Here is a 23,384-nt window from a genome sequence, read left to right as displayed (position 1 = left end):
AGTCAGATTTGCATACCAAGATTCTGCGATTGGAAACTCGTTTTCTCTGTGCTACTTGAGCGTAGCCGGCGTTCTGCGCATGTGCCAGTCTCCACGGCACGGAATTAACCCAGGCCAAGTGATGATTGTCATGATTGAGTAGAAATTGCTAAATGTTTGTTGTACACACATTGCTAGTAGTGGATCAAGCAACTATGTATCAGTGTTTAGTGGTTGTTCCTTGTAGGTGTCCACGCCAATATGTGTCCATGTTCGGTAGATGCTAAGTTAGCTATGATCTAAATTGTTGCCACCGGCTTCTGGATCAAATGATTTTGCAAGGAACTTTTGTGACGTAATAATAATAATAATAAATTGCAAATGTTCCAAAATCGAAGGAGAACATCAATCTCATGCCGTGTGTCAAAAATAGATAATTTTGTATTGCTGTCTGAATTCCTGACCATTTTTGTCATTTCTGTTTATGTTTGAGCATAAACCCCCTGCATGGTGAAGGGGTACTTCACTAAGTGATGGGTAAAATGCACCTCTTCATGGCATGTGTGTTGTTTTTACCAAATTTTGGGGTTTGGCAGATAGTCACATAAAGTGTGTGTGTCAGAGACAGGAAACGTGCGCGGAAGTGAGATTCACCTCTGAGACGTTTAATGTGGAAGATCAGTTTCTGCAGAGTGTCTTTGAAGCCCTCTATCATCATCCTAACACATGGCCTCTGCAAAGCGAACGTGTGCAAGTGTGTGTGCGCTGGAGGAGGCAATGACTCGGCTATGAGACACAGCCACAGATCTAGTTCCACTCACAACTTGTGCTTCAATGTGTGGGACTGGGAAGACAAAATAGGATTTTGTTGTTAACCGCATGACAAATGAGAGAAAGGGGTGAACGTGGACACAGGTGTGTGGGTGGACTGGGAAGCGTGAGTAATCTCTCAATTTTCATACCGCTCTCATCCCACAGCACCAGATAGGTCCTTAACACACAGAGTCAAGCACACTCAGGGCTAATTGTGAAATGATGTGTGTGTGTGTGTGTGTGTGTGTGTGTGTCTGTGCATGTATTTATGACCACAACGTGTCGATAAGCGACAAAATGGGTTCGTGAGAGACAGAGAGAAGGTGTGCCCGGGTAAAATACCTTCATAGGTGGCTGAGGTCTCACACATGCAACTCCTAATTTAATCAGCCAATTATATGGATACTGACACAATTATCATCTACTGCTGCACACCACTACATTGGAAACTGTCATTGTCGGGGGTTGATGTGCAATGTCCAAGCTAATATACAACAACAGAAAAAAAGGAGGACAAAATCATATAACAAATATATTCAATAGAAAAGAAAGTGAGGAAAATAATAAAATCATTAAAATAAATGGTTAGTTATAAAAAACTATTCACAGTTCACACATTCATGCGGCATTTACAATGGCCACCATTACCTCAAATGACTGAATTGTAATGTAGTATTCTATACTGGTCACTAGGTGTCATAATATTGCACTGATGTGACAATAGCCAGTACGCTGTCCAGAAAGTATTCTTCCAATGCTAACGTGTGAGTTTATGTTAATTCTAATATGCTTTATTTTCTGTTATTATGTCTGCTATATTGGATAAAGGTGTGAAGGTGACTATAAGGGTGTTATGTCATGTCTAGAGGGGTCTAATCTAAGAATGTAAAAAATAAGAAGGTTTTAAAGAGGTTCTCCATTCTCTTACTACAAAAACTTGTATTTTCCAAGTAAAGCACGATACTTCAGAAACATTCACTTATCGGTTCGGTGTGGAGCCAACTAACCGTGATAAACGAGGGATTTCTGTATTTCAGTTTTGAATGATATGACATGTATAGATTTATAACCTCATCTCTTATACGGTATTGAGTATGACAAATCACACTTAAGACATTGACTGAAGCTGATTGCTAACTTTAGACAGCAAAACATGTTGACATTTGCAAGGAAATAATAAAATTACACATAATTACAATCTTTGACACAATCCATTAAAATAAAGAGGTTGGTACTTATAGTAAGCAAGAAGATACTTAGCAGGTTTGGTCTACATTAAAACACGCTACTGTAGTGTATGCGAAATTACTTGAAGAGGGGTTCTCAAGAATACTTGACAGCAAATGTGAAGGAAGGGAGATGTCTCTGTGGTACAAATCGTCATGTACAACAGTGTCAGAGATGGGTAACAGTGTTGGTAAAATGTTGCATGAAAACAAAAATGGTGGCATGCCAACCACTCGTTTAAACTCCAGGGCAAATCAGAAATGTGCATGTCCACTTGTTGCCATGGAGAGTTCACTTGAGTCAAACATAGCTACATCATAAGCCAATTAAAAAATTATTGCAAACTGCAACCACAGTGATACTAAATATGTTGCGGAATGAATACCTATAGGACAGTGTCAATCAAAACTCAGCCTTGCTATCTCTGCAAAGGCAGAAACGAACATTTATCAAATAATTTAAGTTGCCCTTGCGTTGATATTTATCAAACTGTAAAGATGTTTATCTTATATTTTGTGGAGGCTGAGTATACATGGGAAATAGGAAGAAAAGTTAAACAATGCCTCCTGATGAGCTCTCTTGAAAACACAATACAGATAAAAATATTGTTAAAATAGCAAACTGTCGCCATGGAGATGGGCATGTCCTGTGGCAGCCGTCAAATAAAAAGATAAATAAAAAAGTGCTGTTACTGAAGTGATCTTCACACTTCCTGCCCATCAGCAAGCTCACGGTTTTCGTCCCTGAAATGCTTGAAAGAAGGATAAAGATGAAAAAAAGGTGTCTACTGGGAAAAATCAATCTGGCACTATACAAAAGATTTTCATCTGAAATGAAATCAACAGAACACTTAGACATGCTGCGACAGCGTGCTCATGTGTTCTTTTTTTTTTTGCGGATGTGCTGTGTTTTTTGCTCTTTAAGGTACAGTCATGTACCAGTCAAATCTCTGCATGCAAATTCCTATTTACAATGAAATAACACCCCCTCGCCATCCTTTCAACATCCAGGTAGACATTTGCATTGCAACAAAAAGCAGCATTTTTGGATGGCAAGGCGAGTTTGTCATTGACTGTTTACATATACAACGGTTTTCAGTAAAGGTAATAGAAAAGAGTCGATCTTTTGATGCTCACATCTTTTAAAAATGCCCTTGATTGGCTTACCTGAAAGATCAACCGGGGACTATTTACTGCATGCATTGTAATTGATTATGGTGACTTGACCCTAAAATAGATAGCCATGACTTTGCAAAGGATCACTGTGAAAAAGGCTTGAGTACATATGGACTGACCCATTGATCCGATTTAAAGGTGATTGGGTTGTGCTATTGATTGTCACTGCCACGACTGCAGCATAGACAAAGCTTTTAGTGCAGCGAGAAAACGGAATACATGTAAAAACATTCCTCTGCATCCTAAATAGAAAGACATAATCGTGTTGCAAAAGAAAAGATTTGGCAGCCGATGAGATGCCAGCCTGTCCCACATGGTCATAGTGATGAAAGACAGTCAGATCCTCACTAGTACTGTTTCTGATTATTTGTCAGCTTTGAGCATTAAGTGGCAAAAACAAGACCATTTTCACAATCAGGGGTTAGAGACTCCAATATGGATTTACTATTCTCTTCCTCCTTATCTGTGTGCCTGCAAAACAAAGCCAAGCTATTAAAGTGAGTATTGAGTGGAGACAAAATGGTTTGAAGAGAAATATTGACATCAGTGTAGCCATTTTTTAACAGCTTTTTTCCTGCTGGTTTCAAATTAGAATCCATTTCTTTGCTTGGCATCCACGCTGTGCCTGAGCAGCAAAGATGAGTTCATGGATTTGCATTAGTAAAAGTGCTGCAGGTCACGGTTTGGCCTTTCTAGTGGGGCAATAGGAGACCTGTTTGATCCGGAGTAAAGATGACACTTTGCTAGGTTTTATGTAAATTATCTACAATGCAGGATCACAAGCAGGAGTTAACCCCGCTGTTAGTTTTTGTGTCAACAGTGGCTATTAGAGTATGACTAGTAGTAGAAGGCCAGCTTGGGAATGCATAGAGACAAAGGATCAGTCAATATCATCAAAAATGGTCATAATGGTACCGGAAGTGACGGCTTTTGAAAATTGGCAGGGATTGAATGAGTTTATCCTCTAAGAAAAATCGCTTCAGTTTTCGTATATGTCGCTTTTCATCGACCCATGTGGGATGAATCTCATAACACAAAAGAGGAGGAGACAAACACAAACACAGACAAAAATAATTTTGAGGAATATGACACTGTCCAACCATAATTAGTACATTACGCTCTCACAACTAAAACATGGCCGCAGGCTTCAGAATAATATAGTAGGAGAGATAGCTTTGGCATGAACAAAGCCGGCCTTTGATGAGATATAACAATATTTGAAATACTGCGCACTATACAGACCAATTCACATTTATGGTTTTGTTAGGTCGACATCTGGAGGACAATTTGTGAGATCAGAGGTCACTATATGTTACAGTTCATCCCAGGTGTAAAAGAACTCGAGAGTCCTGACCTGACCTCATCAAACACATCCAAGCATGCCTTTACAGACCTTGCTTTGTGCACTGGGGCACAGTGACGCTTGAAATGAAAAGGCTGTTATTGTAAGATGGAGGACAGGGTGGGGTCTAGGTGGTCTCGCCCTAGTCCTTATTGATAAATGAACTGGTCAATTGGTGTGTCCGAGACCTTTGTCGATATAGTGTATGTCTCATTTCCTGTATTTTTCAAACAAACAAGGTGATGCCAAGCCTTGCCTCACCACACTGTGTGGCACCCCACAGCACCGGGTTCCATTTGATGAGACAGTATGGGGCGCAGATCGATATGGATTAAAACTCTGCATGTAGCTACTTATTGACTTCTCCCCTATGCTGTCTGAAGCAAAATGTGTCCAACCATTATGATGGATTGTGCAATTTTAGTCTTTCACAACATTGAGGAAAAGTGGAGACCAGGAGGTAAACTAGTGTGAACTGACGGTCATTATGATAAAAAAAAAAGTAAATAAATAAAATCACCACTACCTGTTGGGCAGAGCTATCAAGCTGCTTAGAAAACGGCATAGCGGGGGAGCTGGAGTCAGCATCACATCCCACCTGCCACACCTCGACAAAAACACACACACATAGAGGACGCACAGTGACAGGCCTGGCGGTATAGGGCTCTACCCTCAAGACAGTGCTGGACTCCCTGTAGGGCTCTGCGGGACTCCAGAGATTATCTAGGCGCTCACAGACAGCCACAGAATGTTAATCCTCAGCCATCTTTTTTTTTACTGTACAGTTAAATCTCAATCGGATTCTCAATCATTCCTCCTCCGGAATCCCGCCCACTTTCAGCCCTTTCTTTATCCATTACTCCCCGTGCTGTGGCTGAAGCCTACTAAATCTTGCCCACTACGCTTGATCCTCTTTCCATCATCTGATTTTAACTCTATCCTCTCTCTTCAGCCCCGATTTTCTTGGAAGCTACAAGACCTCTTCCTTACTCTCGCTTCTGCGTTCTCTGTAGCAGCTCAGCCCACTGTCAACCGTGCATTGATCCTCTCATTTCCTAGAAACAAAACACCCATCAGTTTGTCATAATCACTCCGCAGGAGTAGGAAGCTCTGAACGAGCAGGCGAGACTTCATTTTTGAATAAGTATATGCTGAATTAGTTCTCTTTTTAAGACCCAGCTGAGGTTTTAATGGCACAGTTAATTATCTTTTGTTAACGATGACACTGATTTTCATTTCTTTTTATTTGTTTTCAGGAACAATAAAGTGACAGCTGCTGGAACTGTTCCTAATCAAAATGAGAAAAAACAACCCAACATCTTCTCTTTTCACTATGATTTGCTCTCTGTTGCCGGTATGTGTCATGGCTTTTCCCACAAGACTTTTTATTCTAAGACACGAGACTTTCTTCCATATTTCCAAACAATCACAGTCCTTTGTCAGCAGTCTTTATAGTCTTACCTTTCTTGAGCAGCGTTGTTTTCTTACAAAGCAAATAGATAGCAAACTAAATTCTGTATAGACGTAACAATCACAACAACTCAACACATTTTACAAACTAATGCTCCACCTGAGAATCTTGCACACTTGTTGACGTCCAACTCTGGAAAGAATTTTTTAATTTCACAATTTAAATTTCACACATATTACAAGTCCCTATGAAGAACAGAAATATCACATCTGTTCCTCACACAAATACTGGATGCAGTGGTAGTATAAGGCAATGTATTCCACCACCCACCAGTGGATACAAAACTACCTAAAGCATATAAACAAATCTGAACAAAAGGAACAAAGCTAGTTTTGCTACCTCAGTGCGTGGATAGTCTGCTGTCCCTGTACTACTTGTTTAAGTATGCATTCAAAGATTTTAAGGTGGCTACATAATCTGATCAAGTGGCTGAACAGGCAAGAATTTGGCATTTTAGGTTCATCCTAAAAGCCAAATATCTCAAACCAGTAATCTATTTACTGCTACATCTGCCAAATATCTTAACATTTCAATTATTGCTGCATTGGTTATCATATCAGCAAAATATCACAGCACTGTCTGCTTCAAGAGGCATTGCCAATATCTAAATCAGTGGTTCTCAACTGGTTTGGCTGCATAACCCACCATCAGTTCTCACTGACAAACAGTGGCCCAAATGTCTGAACATTTTCAACCAAAGCTTCTTATAGGGGAGCTAATTCCACATGCAAAACAACTTGAGTTAAATCGGTGAGACACTGATAGTCTCTCTCTAGTACGCTCTTCTCCAGCAGATATAAAGGCAATCTAGCTGTGTGTCGGATGGACGGCATGTTAAGTCCACATCGATGTGCATTCCTCTCCTGCTCAATCTTGGCCAAGTCGGCCATTATCATGGCACGCACCTTGTAGCGGCGTAGCGAGCACAGAGGACAAACTTGTGTTTTGACTGTTCAAAAGCAAAGAACACCTTCTGGGAAACTTCCACTGATCAAGTGTGTACATGAATCACAATGAAAGGAGTGCAGAAATGGAGATGTGGGAAAAAAAGCTTTGCCTTCTGAAAGGTGTCTCTAAAAGAAAAATAAATGCTCATCCTTACTGCAATCAGTACAACTTCTCTCAATGAGACGTTTGAATAAAATGTAAAATGTAATGGCGTGATGTCGAGTATAGCGTAGAGGTGTGAATGTGACAGCAATTACAACAATGTGAACAATTACAATTTCCAAAAGAGCCTATTCAAGCTGACTGAGGTATAATGTTGTATTCACTCATCTGCGGCCCAGATAAAAGCTATTATGCTGTGTTCAACAGCCTCTATTATCCAGGTATCAACAATACAGACAGACAGACAGAGTCAATTACAGTTGAAATCACAGGAAACACAACTACATAATAAAAAACAGATACTGATATGTTGAGTATTCAACGTCAGGCTATACACCGTCATGACTTACTGATCACGTAGTCTCCAAATGGATCCTCATTTTCCTCATCATCTCGATAAGCTGAAGGGGAGGAATTGAGGGGAAGAAAAGGGAACAATGACAAAAGAAACAGAAAAATATGATGAATGAAAGGGTAAAAAGGATGAAACAATTGAAAAAAAACAGTGGACATGGACAACTTAAAGAACATACTGAACAGAATATATTATAAGGAAAAGAAAAAATTAACATCAACATTTGCACTCTTCTCATTCCTATTCTTGATTAGCTGTGTCCTTCATTGGTGGCAAAGCTCTGACCATTAAACTTCATTACAAATAGTTTCAGCACCACACAGAAGAAAACATTATCAGTCATAAATGGCTAGATAATTCGCATTTTATTTCTCCCACTTTTCTCCTCTCCACTCATACATTTGGTGATGGCATGAAATACAATTGAAACCATTATGATAGTAGTAAGTTACAAAAGTTTCAAATTGCCCCCCCCCACACACACACTTTAATACAGGTAAACATCCACACACCTTTGCCAGAAGTCCGAAACTGAAGTATATGCCTGCTAAATGTGCCATGGTCAACGGTAAGTGGTATTTTTGCAAAGCATTCAAAAAGCAGAGACATTTACTGAGTGGGATCAATGAGTGCTGAGGCACATAGAGCGTAAAAGTCACCATCATTCTGCTGACTCGATAAATTAAGAGTACCTAACTTTCTCCAGCTTTAACTTCAGAACAAAAACTATAGTTTATGTGGTTGAGCAGCTGTGTGGAAGCCAGACATGACCAAAAACAAGGCCAAGGGTTTGAAAAATACATATATGAGTACGTATATAAGACTTTGTTGGAAACATGAGGGATACTACCATCCCCATTCTATGATACCAGCGGTCAGCAAACCTTTACCATCAAAATATCAATTTTCTGTCCTTTTCTAGTAAAGAAAAATAGCCTATAGGGTTTATAAAATTAAACGTTTTAATCATGTTTGTGCATGCTGGAATAGTACTAGCCACAAGTGATCGGCATTGAAAGACATTTATCCACACATAGTACGCTGATCACGTGCTATGTCACGGAAATGGGCCGATATTGATCTGATCATTTCTACTTCCTACATTTTCTGCTGTTTGCAATACAGTATGTCCATTCATAAATAATATTTTCTTCCGAGATTGACTGTGTGATGATTCCCAACTAAAAGATTCACAAGATACATACCGGTATTCTAAGGATATGGATAATCAGAGTAACAACGTTACTCCATCCATCCATTACCTTCCGCTTTTCCGAGGGGGGGGGGGGGGGGGGGTGCATCGTAACCAGATGCCTTAGCCACCTCATTTAAGCAGCGGTTTCCCCCGGATGCTTCTCACTTTATCTCTAAGGGAACGCCCTGCCACCCGACAGAGAAAACTTATTTCACCTGCTTACACCCACGTTCTTTCGACCACTACCCAAAGCTCACGACCATAGATGGTCGACAATATTACTTTCTGAACAGTTTTACTTACATTTTTGAACTAACACATTATTTGCAATTAAAACCTTGCCCAAGGCGCATGAATACATCATTCCAATCAATACTGTTCTACTGTACGATCAATACTGCTCAGGGTAAAATTTGGTTCATTTGTAGCACCTACAGTTCAAAAACAGTCACAAGGTGTCATGTAGGAACGGGCAGAATCAAAGGTGACTATATGTACGCAAAGTATAAGCCTTGTGGCGAGTATGCTGAGCTCTGATTGTAACTGCAGGAGATTTTAAGACCAACACAGACACAGCATGTTGTGTTCGGAATGTTTTTGCAGCACACGTCGCTCTTGTTGCGTGTACAAGAAAAGTCCTTGAACCATTTGAAACCAAAACACACACTTAAACACACATCCACACACAGGCGTGTGTGTATTAGTGTAAGCGGAATGTCAGGGCTGCTCTCACATACCATTCATCACAAGCAACTAATTCTGTTAGACCGTTGTCGAGACGTTCGCACCCCGCGTTGCTCTCTGAAAACTCAATCAGAGTCTAATGCCGCCAACCTTTCCAGCACGCTTGCCGACTCACGCCCAGTTTCCTGCACATCAGCAGAGACCCTGAGGGGACAGCATTGGTCTTGAGGGACCCCATCAGTCCAACACTATAAGTGCTGCTTGAATTTGACAGACATGAGGTAGTGCAGCGAACTGTGTTATTAGTGGGAACTGTGTCTGATAACTGGGTTATCGTTTTGAGGTGTGTTAATATCAAAGTCAAAATAATCACGGTTTGAGAACTTTTCAGTGAGTGTGTGTGTGTTTGTGATTTATTGTTATTTCGTATTTCAATTATTATTATCATCATTCAACAAAAATAACACAAAAGGGGAAATATCAGGTTAGAACATTTCAAATGGGGGGCAGGGTTAGACTGTAAGTCCAGACTATATTTAGCACTGACTTTTCATTCTCTAATTATGAGATTAATACATCCCGTCACACAAGCGACAATGCTGGCCTATGATTTATTATCTAGTGGAACAGATGGAGAGATTGAGACAGAGAAAGAAGACAGAGAGAAATATTGTCTGAAGGAAGCTAATCAGCATGCCAGTGTGATTAGGCCACTAGACTGCAGCGTATGCAGCCATGACACGCCTTTGTTTATAAACTCAGCTTGCAATAAAACCGAGATTTATTAAAGGTCAAGCAACTTGGTGGCATCAAGTGGCAGCCGGCATCCCAACTCCGGACAATCCAATTTAAAATTGTCTGGTGGCTCAAGGGTAAATTAAAAAAGTCAGACTCTGAAGTCTGAGTGCCTTGTTTTATTTCTTCAAGTAAGCTAATTAACACAGTTGAGACTGTTGACTGGAGAGTGACCTACTGACACAGTAAACTAATGAATTACAAAAATTATAAAGACGGAACTCACTTTATGGTTACTTCTGCAGACAAAATGCTAGGTCACCTTAAGGTTATTAATTCATCCAAATGGATCCTTGTCCCGTCCCCAAACAAAAGACACTCCTAATTAAAGTTTCAGTATCTGGTAGTTTCGGATCAGAGAATAGGGCTTTACCTGTGCTGTTGTAAAAAAAAATCATATGGGGTGAAACGACAAAGAAAAAGTACATTCCTGTAATGGAGTTGAAATATTTATTTAAGGTTATTTAATAATAAGAATACATTTTATTTGTATAGCGCTTTTCAGAGTACTGGGACTAGCCGCTGCAAATGTCATTGTATGTGGGTTTTGTACATCTATACATACAGTGAAGAAAATAAGTATTTGAACACCCTGCTATTTTGCTATTTCTCCCACTTAGAAATCATGGAGGGGTCTGAAATTTTCATCGTAGGTGCATGTCCACTGTGAGAGAGATAAACTAAAAAGAAAAATCCAGAAATCACAATGCATGATTTTTTAACAATTTATTTGTGTGATACAGCTGCAAATAAGTATTTGAACACCTGTGTATCATCTAGAATTCTGACCCTGAAAGACCTGTTAGTCTGCCCATTAGAAGTCCACCTGCACTCCATGTATCATCCTGAATCAGATGCACCTGTTTGAGGTCGTTAGCTGCATAAAGACACCTGTCCACCCCATACAATCAGTAAGACTTTAACTTGTAACATGGCGAAGACCAAAGAGCTGTCCAAAGACACCAGAGACAAAATTGTACACCTCCACAAGGCTGGAAAGGGCTACGGAGCAATTACCAAGCAGCTTGGTGAAAAAAGGTCCACTGTTGGAGCTATCATTAGAAAATGGAAGAAGCTAAACATGACGGTCAATCTCAATCGGAGTGGAGCCCCATGCAAGATATCACCTCGTGGGGTCTCAATGATTCTAAGAAAGGTGAGGAATCAGCCCAGAACTACACGACAGGACTTGGTCAATGACCTGAAAAGAGCTGGGACCACCGTTTCCAAGGTTACTGTAGGTAATACACTAAGACGTCATGATGTGAAATCATGCATGGCACGAAAGGTTCCCCTGCTTAAACCAGCACATGTCAAGGCCCGTCTTAAGTTTGCATATGACCATTTGGATGATACAGAGGAGTCATGGGAGAAAGTTTTATGGTCAGATGAGACCAAAATAGAACTTTTTGGTCATAATTCCAATAAGCGTGTTTGGAGGAAGAAGAATGAAGAGTACAATCCGAAGAACACCATCCCTACTGTGAAGCATGGGGGTGGTAGCATCATGCTTTGGGGGTGTTTTTCTGCACATGGGACAGGACGAGTGCACTGCATTAAAGAGAGGATGACTGGGGCCGTGTATTGTGAGATTTTGGGGAACAACCTCCTTCCCTCTGTCAGAGCATTGAAGATGGGTCGTGGCTGGGTCTTCCAACACGACAACGACCCGAAGCACACAGCCAGGAAAACCAAGGAGTGGCTCCGTAAGAAGCATATCAAGGTTCTAGCATGGCCCAGCCAGTCTCCAGACCTGAACCCAATCGAAAATCTTTGGAGGGAGCTCAAACTCCGTGTTTCTCAGCGACAGCCCAGAAACCTGACTGATCTAGAGAAGATCTGTGTGGAGGAGTGGGCCAAGATCCCTCCTGCAGTGTGTGCAAACCTGGTGAAAAACTACAGGAAACGTTTGACCTCTGTAATAGCAAACAAAGGCTACTGTACCAAATATTAACATTCATTTTCTCAGGTGTTCAAATACTTATTTGCAGCTGTATCACACAAATAAATTGTTAAAAAATCATGCATTGTGATTTCTGGATTTTTCTTTTTAGTTTATCTCTCTCACAGTGGACATGCACCTACGATGAAAATTTCAGACCCCTCCATGATTTCTAAGTGGGAGAAATAGCAAAATAGCAGGGTGTTCAAATACTTATTTTCTTCACTGTATATATACAGTCATCCCTGGTTTGTGGCGGGGTAATTGGTTCCAGACTCGACTGTAATTCAATATCAATAAATAGAATTTTTTTTATGACATAGAAAACCTGTTTACGAGCCTTCAAATATGTGTTTTAACATTATTAGAGCCTACTTGACATGAAACAACACCCATATAGTCACTTTATGTACCTTGTGTATAACACGTATACATAATAAGAGGGAATAAGCCAAACCTAAATAAAGACCTAAATAAAACTCCTGTTTGTGTGTCTCAGAGGGTTCCCTCGCGGACCCTATTGGTGGGCGGACAGATGCGACCTTGGCGATTCAGAGTTACGTTTTAACTTGTTGTGGGTTATGTATGCATTTTACCGTTGAGTTATTTTATCCGGAATTTGGATCATAAAGATGAGAAATGTTTTGCATGCCGCTTGAGGGGCCATCTGCTGCCAGCCACAGCATGAGCTGCCGGGCAGCAAATCAACAGGGGACATCAGCTGACATTTGTGACTTGGGTTGCAGTATCATTCCATCCATAGTGGTATCGAACTGAAACCACTGTATCGAAGATTTTAATGTGTATGGATACAAATGTGTGTGGATAAAAAGTATAACTTTCATTGCTGCTATTAAAATGTTGTATTCATGTCCAAAGAAAGTACAAACTGGATCCTTAAAATTACTTTGATGCCAAGCTATTAAACATGATTTAGTTAATGTCGGGTTTTGGCGGCAAATATTGATATATCTAATGCCCAGTGCATTTGTTAATATCACCATTCAATCATTTTGCCTATATATTTGTAAAAACCTGCCCCTCCTGACAGAAAGCAATGTTAAACCCTGAATTACATTCAGACCTTGTGTTTAATGAAAGAGAAATGCAGAGGCATACACACACAAAGCAGTGGACTGTAAATTCTGCCCTGGGCTTCAGGTGTAAATCAATATCAATGTTATTTCATTTAATTCATGTCTTAATCATTTTCACCTCCTGATCAATGCATTTTGAATGGGGCCATGACGTGAGGCTGTGGGAATGTACAAGCACTGCTTTCGCGTGGTTGTGTTTCCAGACGGACGTTTTATGAGGCAGTGCGGAGTGCAACACTAAATCTCTTCCTCCACTTTGCCAAAATGAAATCTCCTGATGCTGCTCTTCACGCCCATATTTGTTTGTCTCACTATGGTGCTTGCACAAATTGAACTCACTATCAGCTCTGCCAAGTCAGTGTTCTACTCTCTTTATTTTAATAGTGTCTGGAAGGGGCAATAAAAGAGAAGTGTCTCAATTCAATACTTGACAATAAAGTTGGATGCAGGAAAACTTTGGAATCTTCTTAAATGCATTCATGAAAGTTATTTAAAAAGTGGCATATACTTGAGTTAATTAATTAATCATCACTACCATCACTTGTGTTAACAACATGATAAATATGAATGTAAATATTCAGTCGCACTCATTTACCTGATATACAGTATTTTAAACATTTAGCTTACTTTTGTCACATTTAAGTTTTTTTTTTTCAAATTTGAAGTAGACATGAAATGGTGAATCTAAATGTTAAATATATATCTAAATGCTAATGCTCAATGTATAAAGTACATATCAATGCTAAATATAAATGTCAAATCTAACTTCTAAACATTAAATCGAAATATAAAAATGAAAAAGGCATCTTAATATAGGTAAATATATTAATGCTAAATATATTTAATACAATAAATATACCACCAAGATTGCAAAGCCCGCACGAACTGTACAAGTTCTGGTGTGTTTGACTTTGGAGGTTATACTGTAAAAGTTTATTACCAAAGAGCATGTTTTTAGCTGTATTAGTGTAGTCATTAACACATGCCATCTGTAAATACACAGTGGATCATACACTTCATCAACAGGCCTCATCGCTATATTGGCCACTACAGCCTTTAAATGATTATTTTGCACCACCTGTTTAAAATGTTGCAAATTGCGTACTTTGGCGGTAATTGCGTTGAGACGGGCCAAGGCGGCAAACACCTTGACTGACAACCTGTATCTGTCTACAGATCACACTTGTTAATTTGTTATTGACTCAGGTTTCCGTTGTTGTTTTCCCATACTTTTCATCCCCTCCCTATACAAACATTCAAAAATAGTACATGTTGCCAGGCAAGATGAAATATCAGAAATATGTCCAAAGACGATAACTATTGAAATGATTCAATGATTTTCTCCAATGAAAACAACAAAGGCCAACCACAACATGAATGTGGATGTTACAACCGCAGATACGCTATGTACCAGATATGTCCTTAACCGAAGTCGTTCACCACTCAGCTCAATGATCCATTCATGACAAGCAGATCAGCAGATGCATCACTGTAAATAACACAACCCAAACGCTGGAAAGCCTAATGTGAACGGGATGGAATGGAACATTTGTATTTGTAGTCTGTCTTTGCCTAAACTAAAATTCAATTAATACACACAAACAATATAATACCAACAAAGCCAAGAAAATCCAGCTCTAAATCTAAGACCAGGTGTCGTGCAAACACATACGTATATAGGTACTTCCCTGATATCTGTTATTGGTTATATTTTGGCATTGAGATCTGCAATAGAGCAGGTTTGCGTACTCACTAACACGTAGACTCCTACCCAGATGGGAACCTTAGACCTTGACATTGACACCTGCCAGTCACTCACCTGACAGGAGCATGCAGAGAGTTGGCGAGACACACAGCAAGAGATGACAGAAGACAGAGGGAAAAGCTTGGAAGTTGATGAAGAGGAGGAAAAAAGGCAGGTGGAAGAAGTGAGACTTTGGAAGCCTAGTTAAGATGCAGTGAGATGAGAGAAGTGCAGCTTGGAGTTTTGGCACGCCACCATCTTTTTGATTTGTTAGCATGTGTTTATGATGTTTCTCTGTCTGTCTCAGTCAAGCTCTATTATTAGACTCTCAGATTCTCCCCTTGTTTTTTTGACACAGTTGCTCCTGTTTCACACTTTTACACACATGTGCAACATTTGTACACGTTCACATACCTGTAGCCACGGCGAGTATACACACAAACACACACAAGCTCATATTATTTAGGCCTGGGGGGAGTGAAATCTTACTGCTGGGTGCTTTGAGATGCCATCAGCGTCAGATGTTATGTTTGGACCAAGATGCAGGAGCAGAGGTGGGGTGTTTTTCATTCAAAATGACTAAGTAGTTTTGCAAGTGGCTTTATCAGACACACGCACACACTTTTATCTGGCTTCCCCACTACCTCTCATGTCTCCAGCACACGAGCCAAAAGCTGTGAGCCACTGGACGTATACACACGTCAACATATTAAACTTTTGAAGTTTAAATTGTAAGCATATTTTTTTTCAAATTAGATACACAACCTACATAATACAAATGTAAAAATAGACAGCAATTTACCAAAAAAAAAAATCATATTTAGGGAGCGTGTAACCTTTTGCAAAGAAACAACACAATTTTAGGCAATGTATTTTATGACAATATAACAGTCAGACACAGTGCTAGCAAATGCTCATCATAATTTAGTGCCAGATTGAAATGTTAATTTTCAAAGCCTCAAAAGGCTTAGACGCCGTCTACAGCAGACATGGTGGGTTGCAAGATTAGCTTGGTAATTAACCACAAACCAATTATCAGCCATTGGGTTGAGAGGTGCATCTCAGGTAAGGTGTTTCATGATGTGTTTAATGGGTGTTGAGTAGTTTGATCAGCTGACACAAGTCTCGTATGACAGAGGTTTAAGCACATCTGTTCAGGCGGCTGATGAAAATGTAATTAATTAGGTTGTTGTTTCTTTCTTCCGTCTACTTTTCATTAACCTCTGTTGACACATCTGAGAATCCCACATTGAGGGTTAGGGCTACTTCAGGATTAACAAGGAAATAGGATGTCTGCAATAAACAAAGTTGCTCTCTCTGGGTATTTTTCAAATTTATTCCACATGGGAACCAACACTCAAACACCAAAATTCTATTTTTTGCTTTCTTCTCATCATCATCATATTATAGCTTTTGTCAGCTCACTGAAGGGTGAAGGCTTCCCAAATCTGCCACCATGTTTTTTCATGTCCTGAGCTACTTTTATCCATATAATGCAGGCACATTTGACAATCTTGTCTCTCCACGTAGATTTGTGTCGTCCCTGTCTCGGCCTCATTTCTCTTTGCTTCTTGAACCTATTCTTGGCTGTTATCTTGTGCTGTTTTGTAAAGCCGCTTCTTAAAAAAAAACTATATCATATTTTGTCAGTTAATTGTCGGTTTAACAGGGAAATGCAACAGGAAAGCCTCAAGCAACAAGTTCGAGCTCCATCACTACTCTTGGTGAGAGCCAATATACTAAGAGCAGAGGAAAGTGTCAACAAGCAAATTTCCACCAACATAATGTGATTTAGCTTTCATGTGACGGCTTGTAGCCATCTCATGATGGCGGTCAATATTAACCATAATTAGTCAAGTCTGATTGATGTAGTCAAGCTCTGGTTGCAAAGGAGGAACTGCCAAATTGAATAGTTCTTATAACACTTTACAGTATGTAACTCAACATTTTGATGCTGGAGTGGCAACCCAATGACGTGCAAATTCAAACTGTTATGCTTAAAACCCGTGTGTGGTGGTAAAGAGTTTTGTGTTTTCCGACTGTCTGTGAACATGACAGGCTGTTCTTCACTGTGTGTGGGTGTGGGAGGAGGATGTCTGTTTGCAGAGAGGACAGTTGAGCGTGTTGATGTCATTTTGGCGTGGTTGTGGTACAGCAGTAGCTTGTTTTGATTTTGCAATAAAAAGATTGTTGATCAACCACCCTTTGTTATGCTTACAATGTCGGGATAAAATTCATACTACGATCTGAACCAAGGACCACATGTGTCGGTTTAATTGAATGGTTCAATTTAACGGTTCAATTGAATTGAATGTTATGAGTTTGCACGGTTGCACCAACTGAAGTGTCTATTTAGTGTAATCCACTTGAATATTTATTAATTGGTTTGACATTATTTTGTTCTCAGGTCAGTTGCACATATGACAATATGTTATCCTGTTTCCTACCTGATTCATCGTCAGACTTATTATCGTTCTCAGAATCGGTGAGGGTCAGGGCCGAGTTCTCATGACTGGACACTCCTGAGCTCCGGCGAGACTTAACTCTTCCCCCTCCGGCCCAAAGCTGGATGGCTCGGTCAGGGGACAGCGGTCCGTCTGGGTCAGAGTCTGCATCGGAGCCAGCACTGAGGGAGTAGCCCCTCTGGAGGAGCCCCAGTTCCGGGCAGTAGGGGACAGCGGCGGGATGCGGAACAGGCGTTTGCTCGCACACTCCCAGCTCGGCCAGGGTAAAGTTTCCCCCTGTAAGGGAGGCACACCAGTCAGCAGCAGGCACACAGGTAAATGGAGGCATTCACACAAACAAACACACTAACCCTGCAAACAAATCTACAATCACACGCAGAGAGGCAAACTAATTATAAAACAATGGAGGAGGTTGAAAATTGCTTTTTCTTGATGCACTCAGGAGGGGAGAGATGACACAGCATGAATCAGTCACAAACTATAAAGTAGCTGCTGGAAGGAATATGTGGTGGCCTGCAGGCTTGTTAAGGACATCATAGAATGCCTTGGTCCCTGACTTTACTGCTCCGCTTTTGCCCTCATAAGATGTTGATGTGGGATGAAAGTGCTGCTCACTTGCAGCCTCAACACAGTAATAGAACTGTGATACCGCCTTTGGGTCACAACATCTCACCTATAGTCACCTCTGCATGCTGGAACCCAAGGCTAACTGAATAAAGCCGTGCTGCCTAGCACTGTTCCCACCTCAACCCCCTTCAAGACAAACTGACTAGTCTCACACAAAATAAATAGATAAAATTATCCAAATTAAAGCACATCAAAAGAGATCAATAGCAACGTACCACTGCCCAATTAAATCCAAGCTGAGGAAAAAGCAATTACGGGAAAAGGCATGCTCAACCAATTCATTCTTTATACTAATTAAAAGAGTATTGTGGATGCAATTTCTCACCATCAGCTGTTGGGGATCGGAAAAAAAACAGGAGTGATTCACTTCATTAGCAGTTTGTGAGGAAGGGAAAGAGATGGGGAGGAGACCGGCGACAAGAAGCTGTCATGGTGGCGGCATACTGTATGAATAAGCGCACTGAGAATCACACAGCTGCGTGACTCGGTCAACTGTGACTCATCAGGAGCAATCAGACGAAGAGGAATTAAAGTGATGGAACTCATCTGCTGGATCTTTTCATCGGCTCTTTAAAAGATCTCAAAAAACTTGTGCTGTGCCCTAGAAGACACAAGGGGCCTATAAGACTACACAACCACAACAAGCAAATGACTTCACATTTCGCTGGAACCAAGTATCTACAACTACTGTAGTGTATACCAAACACTGCAATACATAATTGAAGATTACCATTCGGCTTCTTCTTTGGTTGTCTCCCTCCCACTTAAAAAAAGACAAAAGAAAGTGTTTATTTACTATACAGAAGGCTACAGCCAATTTCTATGAAATACCTATTCTACATACATAACCTTTATATCAGAGGTCTCATACTTGCGGCCAGGACCATATTTTTGTCCCCCTACAAAATGTATGGGGGGGTCACGAGACAGAACACTACAATCACAGTGCAAACACAAACATAAAACAGGTAAGTAAACATGCATAGGGCAACTACTGCCACTACAGGGAGTCATAAACCACAACTATGTTAACACACTTTACAACTGCTACTAGTTAACTACACTTGAGCAACTTTTTACAAAAGAAGTGCCACAAGGCATGCTGGGTAGCCGGAAGCACTCCCAGCGAGGAAGCAATGCCAGCAATGAGTAGGCGAGAGAACCCGATGTTCTGAAGAACTTCTTTTGTGGAATACTTGAGTACCTCCAGCAACCCCATGGTAAGATGAGATTGAGACCCCTGCTTTACATCCTTGTTTGGAACCCATACCTGATATGAAGTATCGAAGGAGGACAGGAGAAAATTCCAGGAGTCCTGAGAGAGCAAAGCAAATTGATTCTTAGCACCAGCCAGCATTATGAATGCTTGTTCTAACTAGAAAATTAAGTTTTCTACAATTTCTTCCCCCAAAACAATGACAATTGCCACAAACAAGACATCAATTTAATTTCACGCTGTGAGTAAAGAGTCCACCTGTTCCTGTTACATCCCACAGGCTGTCAATCCACACAATTAACATCCCATAACTAGTGATTACATGAAATGCACATGTATCCCCTTAAGTGGTAGGCCCGTGCTATAGCAATCTACATGAACTCAAAGAAAGATGGATTGGCGCGAGAGACTGAAGCAGACATGAAAATCTATCTCAGTTAGTCCATAACTAGAAACCCAATAACATGTTTGTTACGTGATATTATGACAGATGTGGGGGGCATATATGGTGCTGCATTCTAATTAGATCAATGTCTGTCTCATACATGCCATATTGTAATGTACTACTATGTTTTGAGCTTTTTTCCTGCTTTCTCTCCCTTTGCAGCAAAATCAGGTAGTCTAAATGCAGCATCCAACCATAAAAATAAAAACAAGGTGAAATAAATATTGCGCTTTTCTGACAGTGTCACTCAAAACTGAACATTTATCTAATGTAAAGGCTGATTTGTTGCATCATAATACATTGCGTATATGCAATCCTTAATTTATTGCAGTTAATGGGTTCCAGATGTAACTGTGACAAGTGAATTTCCAGCAAGTAGGGTTCTCATTTATAAATGGAATATTTCCGTAGTTAGAACATAGAAAACTTCATCATCTTTTAAATGTAACTTTAAAACTATTAGGATAGAAAATAACACCACAACAGTGACAGATATCATATTCATTCATGTTTCCATTCCAGGTCAAATTAGAAAAGGTATGGATTACAAATATATAAGTTGTGAAATCACCTTAAATCCACTACTTTTTGTTAAATTTTTCTTTTGATTAAAGGAATCAGGGCAACAGAATTCATCTTGTTGATGCTATGAAGTCGTTTATAGTCATCCATTACACTAAATGCACCTCCATTGATAAATGTCATTTTGAAGGTGTGTGGTAGCAAATGTGCATAATTTGCTGTGTGTGTATGTACAAGTGTGATTGTTTGTGAATAGGAGCTTGGTGGGATGGTATGGCCTATCATTAAAAATAATTTGCACTTGTTAGCAGTTTGACGAACAAAGAATAGAGGGCAGCAGCTTTATGCTGGTTGACACCCTCTCACCCAACATTGTGCAAATCTTGAACGAATGTAAAGCAGGCTGCACCTGTGGGCTTCAATCACTGCAATTATATTCTCTTTTTCGCCCCAGAACCAACAGTTTACAGAGCATGTCACCCCCGGACAAGCCATTTTCGGCATTGGAGGTAGCGCTGTTTCAAAGCATATTCTGATTTTTCCTGATTTGCCAAACTAGAGAACTGATTTGCACCTGGGTGGGGAATTAAAATCAGGAAGCAAATGGAGCTGGCTGCTAAAAGGTTATTCAACAGTTCTTCTGAATAGTTGAAATTATGCTATTTAACGGTTGAAGCCATTCGTTGTTAGAAAATGCCAGGTTTTGACACTATCAAAGTGCTTTTTTTTATTTTTCATGAATCAGAAGTTCACCTCTGAAGAAACTTGAAGAAAACATTCACAATTTTATTGCAGCTGGCAGGTCACAACAATAGATAACACAAGACACAGTGTCATGAAATGTGGGCAGACACGCACAGTATAAGCTCACTACTACTGTGATCCATTATTTATGCATGGTGTTGCCAGTCGAAGGTCTGCGGCGAAATTACGTAATTCAAATGTCATATGCTTTTTAACCATGCGTAATTCCAATGCAAACTTGTATCAAGCACCGTGTCATTCTTTACGTGAAAACAGAGAGACTGTTTTTGATCCAGAAGAGGACAGACGGCATCTGATACCACGACAATTGTACATTTACTCTCTCGGTGGATCCAGCCACAAACACACACACACAAATCTTATAATCACTATTCAGCCTCCATCAGACAGTTGTCTATCTCAAGCCAATGTTTATGTAAATTGCACCTTCTAAAGTGGCCCCCTCTTTGTTCCCCTCGTAATAGAATTAGAAAAAAAAAGAAATTGATTATGTAAACATATGCAAAAAGGGGCTCTAGATACAATTGCTGGGGTATGAGATGGAGAAAATTCATGAATTTTCATTGATGTGGTCATTGAATTCACTTCGGTTCCTGGTATGAAAATGAACAAGCCGAGTTCCAGGCTATAATATTTTGTGTGATATAAAGAGAAGACAATGTATTTTTCTTACCTTGATAGGGAAAAATATGCTGCAAAATAGAACATGAAGTGAGCCGACAGTGGAAGGGGATCATAAAATGCGGCACTGAAATCCCTAGTTATTGGCAAGCGGAGTGAAGAGACGAGACAGCCTACAGGGCCAAAGTTTGTGATGGACGGCACAGTGTTTAATGAAAGCGCCAAACCACAGAGGAGTCGAGTGAGAGAGTAATTTAGCTTTGACTGGAATACCTATTTTACTTTCAGGACACAAGGTCATTTTTATCCATGAGAAAGAATAGAGTTTGTGGGAATGCTGTTCAATTATGATGTATCAGGAATGAAATACTTTATACTTCAACGGTGGTGAAGTTGCATACAGGATTCTTTACTTCCTAACATAATAACGTTCAATTTTAATTGATGTGTGAAGTGTTTCTAATACTTTGCCGGTCACGCACCTCAAACTTAACCACGTGTCCACTATTAGACGCTTGAAATGGTTTGGGGCAATAATTTGCACTTCAAATACAGTAGAGGGGAACAAAGCTATCTTGTATGTTGTGGTTGGTTATGGGCGGTACCACAGGACAACCCTGGTTCGCATCACCATCAGCCACCCTTCTTAAAAAATGAGCACTTGGGAAAAAAATACAGGACAGTTTATACAAAATATCAAAAAGCAACCCCAAAAATGTAGTATTATTATTTGTTGTGAATCACAGCATGGGGGGAACAATGGCGCTTGGTTTATAGTAGACTGTCATCAGCTTGACATGAGGAACAGAGCTCTTAGAGCAAGCTCCTGTTAGTGACTAGTAGATGACTGCAGCATTTAGCAGCTTGACAGCTAGTTAGATGTGTTTCCCTCCTGAGCTGGCTATGATTAAAATAAAGCTGTCAGAGTGATTACCGAACTTGCCATGTGACCAGAAAACCAACTCTAAATAAATGCTAATGTTATTTGTGCTCCCTTGATAAAACAACTGTCTGTTTGTCGAGTTTACATTGTGATGATGTGCAGGTAATAGCTCGCTGCGCTTTCTCTAATAGGACCAAATCAGGACACACAGGTTTAAACAATTGTTTTACCATCGCTATAACTCATTTGCAATTACTTGAACATTTTGCTGGCACCTCCAACTACGGAGCTGCCATGTGCAGATAGTTTTGTATGAATATATTGGCTGTTCTTCATCATAGTTCTGCAGACTCATCAATATGAATGGCATTATCTGGCAGTGGGACTGGGGGATATACCTCTATATCAACTTAATTAGGGCCTTTAGATACCTCATAATACAATGATATGATTTACAGAGTCCATTGTGACTCCCAGACGTGCTCTTAAGTCAACTTATAACACTTTATACAGTTTCACATAGGTTAGGTTTTATGTTCAAAGGTGTCTAAACAGACTGTTAAATGATCCTATCTGAGACATCATCATTATGTTCAGACATTTTTCACAGTATTCTGTGGTACTAAGAACAAAACAGATTACTTCAGCCGACTAGGTTTTATCTACACTTCTGAAAAGGATGCATTTAGTAGCTCAGTAGCTCAATGTCCAATCCAAAAATCATATCAATGGTATCTCATTAACACCACAATTTAACAGCGTCCCCCGAATGATCTGTCATGGTCAAACACTTCCCACGCCTCCCAGATGACATCTGTTCTTTTTCTACCCACAGGGGTTCTTCTACCTACTAACAAGGGGCCTAACATTGTAGCGACAAATGTCACCCGTCCTATCCCAATCTGCCCCTG

The 23,384-nt window shown here is 40.1% G+C and overlaps 1 protein-coding gene across 14 annotated transcripts in view; it reads right to left on the bottom strand.

Annotated features, from left to right (window-relative positions):
• The window catches only part of tenm2a (teneurin transmembrane protein 2a), a 186,028-nt gene that overhangs the window by 111,210 nt on the left and 51,434 nt on the right, over positions 1-23,384 (bottom strand). For 7 of the 14 annotated variants that reach the window (XM_058063578.2, XM_058063577.2, XM_058063582.2 and 4 more), the window contains 4 exons: positions 19,292-19,336; positions 18,752-18,784; positions 17,377-17,670; positions 7,468-7,518 (listed from right to left, as the gene is read on the bottom strand). The exons of 1 other annotated variant lie outside the window; for it this stretch is intronic. In XM_058063578.2, the coding sequence (XP_057919561.2) occupies positions 7,468-7,518; positions 17,377-17,670; positions 18,752-18,784; positions 19,292-19,336 (423 nt within the window). The remainder of the gene's footprint in view (positions 1-7,467; positions 7,519-17,376; positions 17,671-18,751; positions 18,785-19,291; positions 19,337-23,384) is intronic. 6 more of the 14 variants (XM_058063588.2, XM_058063587.2, XM_058063589.2 and 3 more) reach the window with 3 other exon arrangements.

Source organism: Doryrhamphus excisus, linkage group LG22 (genome assembly GCF_037039965.1).
Source record: "Doryrhamphus excisus strain RoL-2023G ecotype Guam linkage group LG22, RoL_Dexc_Guam_v1.1, whole genome shotgun sequence".
NCBI classification, from domain to species: Eukaryota; Metazoa; Chordata; class Actinopteri; order Syngnathiformes; family Syngnathidae; genus Doryrhamphus; species Doryrhamphus excisus.
Note: the sequence above shows the minus strand (reverse complement) of the source record. Positions and strands in the feature narration are given on the sequence as shown.